General features: G+C 40.7%; 1 protein-coding gene across 1 annotated transcript; it reads right to left on the minus strand.

The window, feature by feature from the left end:
• Positions 1 to 291: 291 nt before the first annotated feature.
• On the minus strand, positions 292 to 2,947 carry LOC137272023 (uncharacterized; the record flags this gene model as incomplete). Its single annotated transcript, XM_067804396.1, has 3 exons — positions 292 to 464; positions 648 to 796; positions 2,850 to 2,947. Coding segments are annotated over 3 exons (420 nt in total), but the record flags the coding sequence as incomplete, so codon positions are not given.
• Between the last annotated feature and the right edge of the window lie 502 nt (positions 2,948 to 3,449).

A 3,449-nucleotide genomic window follows, 5' to 3' on the forward strand; every position in this document is an offset into this window, starting at 1 on the left:
TCACCTCCTAAGACAAGCACGGGTTGCTGAAAGCCGGTTGTAACTCGGTCCTTCACGGGCCACATCCAACAATGTACACCCATTCCCACTATTGCCAAAACGCCATAGCTCACGATCTTGACTGAACATTAATGTTAGCAGGCATTGCATCCAAGTACTTTTACAATATTACGGTCATGCTTTTAATTCATAATTTCCGTGGACATTGTCTTTAAACTGTACGAAAGGAAAGGGTATTTTTCAAGGATACAGAAACTAAATTATAGAAAGTGTGATTCCAGAAATCCTCGACTAAGCGCTGTACGGTGGCGGGGGAGTTGTATAGGACATGTTTGGCTGTCCATATCCAGGGTTTGGTTGTCCATAACCAGTGTTAGGTTGTCCATATCCTGTATTCTGCTGCCCACAGTTTGTATTTGGTTGTCCATAACCAGCAGTATTTGGCTGATACTGTGCCGTATGACCTGGAATATACGTATGACTGATTAAGACAATGTTACACCCAAACCATTCCTAACATGCACACTTTGATAATATATGTATAACCGCAGTGCACACCCACGTGGGCGAATGCGTGAGTGAGTACGTGAGTGTAGGTGGGTGACATTGCTTGTATGGGTGTGTTCTCATGTCGCTCTTTGACTTACTTTGCATTACTGTCGTTCCCGAGACGTTAACTGTTTGTTGCCCGGCAACTCGGTGACTGTACGGGGCATGATGACGTCGTAGGCAGAAACAGATGGCGCAGGTGGAAAAAGCCATGACTATAACTCCAAAGATGATACCGAAGCCAGCTCTAGATACAAAAATTAATACTATGATGGTGAAGCTGTAATTGCAATATATGCCAATTTCATTGAGAACTTCAACAACAAATAAGCGAATGAAAGCTTTATGGCGGCTCTCTTTAAATAACTGAGTCTGTCCCAGACAATCCAATGATGAACAGCATGAACATCGATCTAGGCACTTGGGATTCTTGTGTCAACCACGTCAACGAACCTGTCCACCCGACCCGGATAGTCGCCTCCTACATATATGTTATTAATGTTGCATTCACCACTATCCAAGCTATGTGACGGTTGATACTCAAGTGTAAACCAGGCAAACCGGAGAGTGATAACGTAAGTGATAGTGATAGTGATAGTGATAGTGATAGTGCACCGTCAGGGTAAGGTCAAACACAATGACAAACAGGGTGAGTAAGAGAGTAATTCATCAGTAATTCGGGTATCTCACGGATTGTCTTTCATTATGAGAGGAAAATGCGATAGGTTACCAATTTGCTGAAATAATGAAACGCGTATTAGGTGCTGAGAAACAGTCATGGCGAACTGACATTCTAACCCATGAGCTGAAACTTCATGACCGCTGAAGGGAGACAACTCTGCGCAGCCAGTTGTGGTGGGAGGATTAAAAAATAAAAACAGGTAATTTGTTTTATAAATGAATCCGACTCGTAATGCTTCACGAAATCTTTTCGAGTTGTGTGTAATATGATTGGTTGTACATCTTTGATCCTAACACAGACACGGGGGTCTGCGTCCAGAAGAACACTAATGGACATTGTCCTTTTCTCTAGGTTTCAGGAATCAAATGTTCCGATTGACGTAATCTATAGACTTGTGACAAAGTCACTATGTGCAATTTACTGTGCCGCTGCTGTTTAAATATGTCACCGGAGGCCTCAAAATGACAACGGTGCTCTCGATGTGTAGTCTGGGTAATTATTGACAGCATGCCCACATGACAAGTCATAGCTGCTAGTTTACCTATTATAAACCATATCAGTCATTTCATAATAACGTCGAAGACCTGGGTTCAGTTCCCAACATGGGTAGAATGTGTGAAACCACACTCACTCAAAATCATATAATTATCGTAATGCGTGAATACCCCATGCTAACAGATTAGCAGTATATATCTCATGTATGATTAAAACCTGTAACTATGTATTGATGGGCAGATGCACTTCGTCATGTCATGTTATAAGATTCAAAGTGGCTGGAAGTGATTGAAGCACTCGAAAAATATTTACCTAATATGATGTGACGAGGTTTAGGGGACTGCAGCAGTCTGAATACTTCAGACGTACGGATTGGACAAATGCCGGTTTTTATAACCATAGCACTACTAATAAGAGTTCATAAACAGACAGACCTGCATCTTCCGTACTTGAAACCTATCTGAAAACACTGAATTACCAACTTCCGATACTGTTTCCGGATTCATGAAAGTCGCCAGCGAGACATTCGCGAGACTGTATGCTTGACATTCGTGAATTCACTGACAATTTCGTTCATTTATTGTTACTGATTCATATTTAATTCACTGAGGTGCCTGTTCTGATTTTAAACCTTTAGGTATTTATAATTATTCTTTAATTAGTAATTCCGTTCTGACTAATGTATTTCTACGGTACAATACACATGATAATGTGCCAGTCAAATCAGAACAACCTGTGCGAATCGTAGATAGCAACTGTGGTATTGTCCACCCCGAGGTCGTCATAAGTGAAGAATGCTGAAGAATAATTCTGACCCTGATCATCACTGGTTGTGACTGAATTGATCTTGTTGTCTTGTTGATTGATTTGGTTAACTGTTTGCCATCGTATCGGGGAGCGTATTCCTCCATCCTTGGCGGTGGGTGTTAAGTTAGGTTAACATAGGGTAGATCCCCCTCATGGGTACAACGTGTGAGGTCCATTTCTGGGGTTTCCGCCCTGGTGTTGCTGGAATATTGCTAAAACCATCCTCACTCACTCACTATCTCTGTTGATATGGGACACTGAACCAAACTCTTAATTAAATTATCATACCGGGATATTTCCTCACTGAAATACTTACCCGTTGCTTAGGCAACAATATATGAAGTAGCCGTCGGTGCAGCAGCCAAATAAACAGTTCAGATAGCCCCTTACACACGTCTTTGCAACAGCACCTTGAAACAGAGTTTAGTTATTTATGGTATATATTTCTAGTTCGTAAAGGGATCGTTGTCCTGCTTTTATTTGGTTGAACGTATTTTGTTTGAAAGCAAATCACAGTTTGATAGTATTTGTATTAGTCTCAGGAGATCAACACATATACTTTACCGATCAGAACACACAGTCCCGACACAGGATCCATCTGAAGGTCTTCCTTCCTGCTCTTACATTTCGTAAGAACTGGTTACAAATTCTTAGAAAATATGTGTAAAATGTTAACATTTACTTGACAAAATTCCTTTTCCTTTAGGGTTGGAGACGTTGCTCCCTATTTGGTCAGAACCAGGTCAGACTACAGATTCTGAACTTCAGTACTACACACTACAACATAATCTGCATGCTAAGCTTTGTTAAATCTGATCACAATATAGTCCAAGTTCCAAATGAAATACATTAAAAACGCACAATGATTAAAGATTGAATAACATAGAAAGGAAGTCAATAGTTCGAATAATCGTAT

Source organism: Haliotis asinina, chromosome 2 (genome assembly GCF_037392515.1).
Source record: "Haliotis asinina isolate JCU_RB_2024 chromosome 2, JCU_Hal_asi_v2, whole genome shotgun sequence".
NCBI classification, from domain to species: domain Eukaryota; kingdom Metazoa; phylum Mollusca; class Gastropoda; order Lepetellida; family Haliotidae; genus Haliotis; species Haliotis asinina.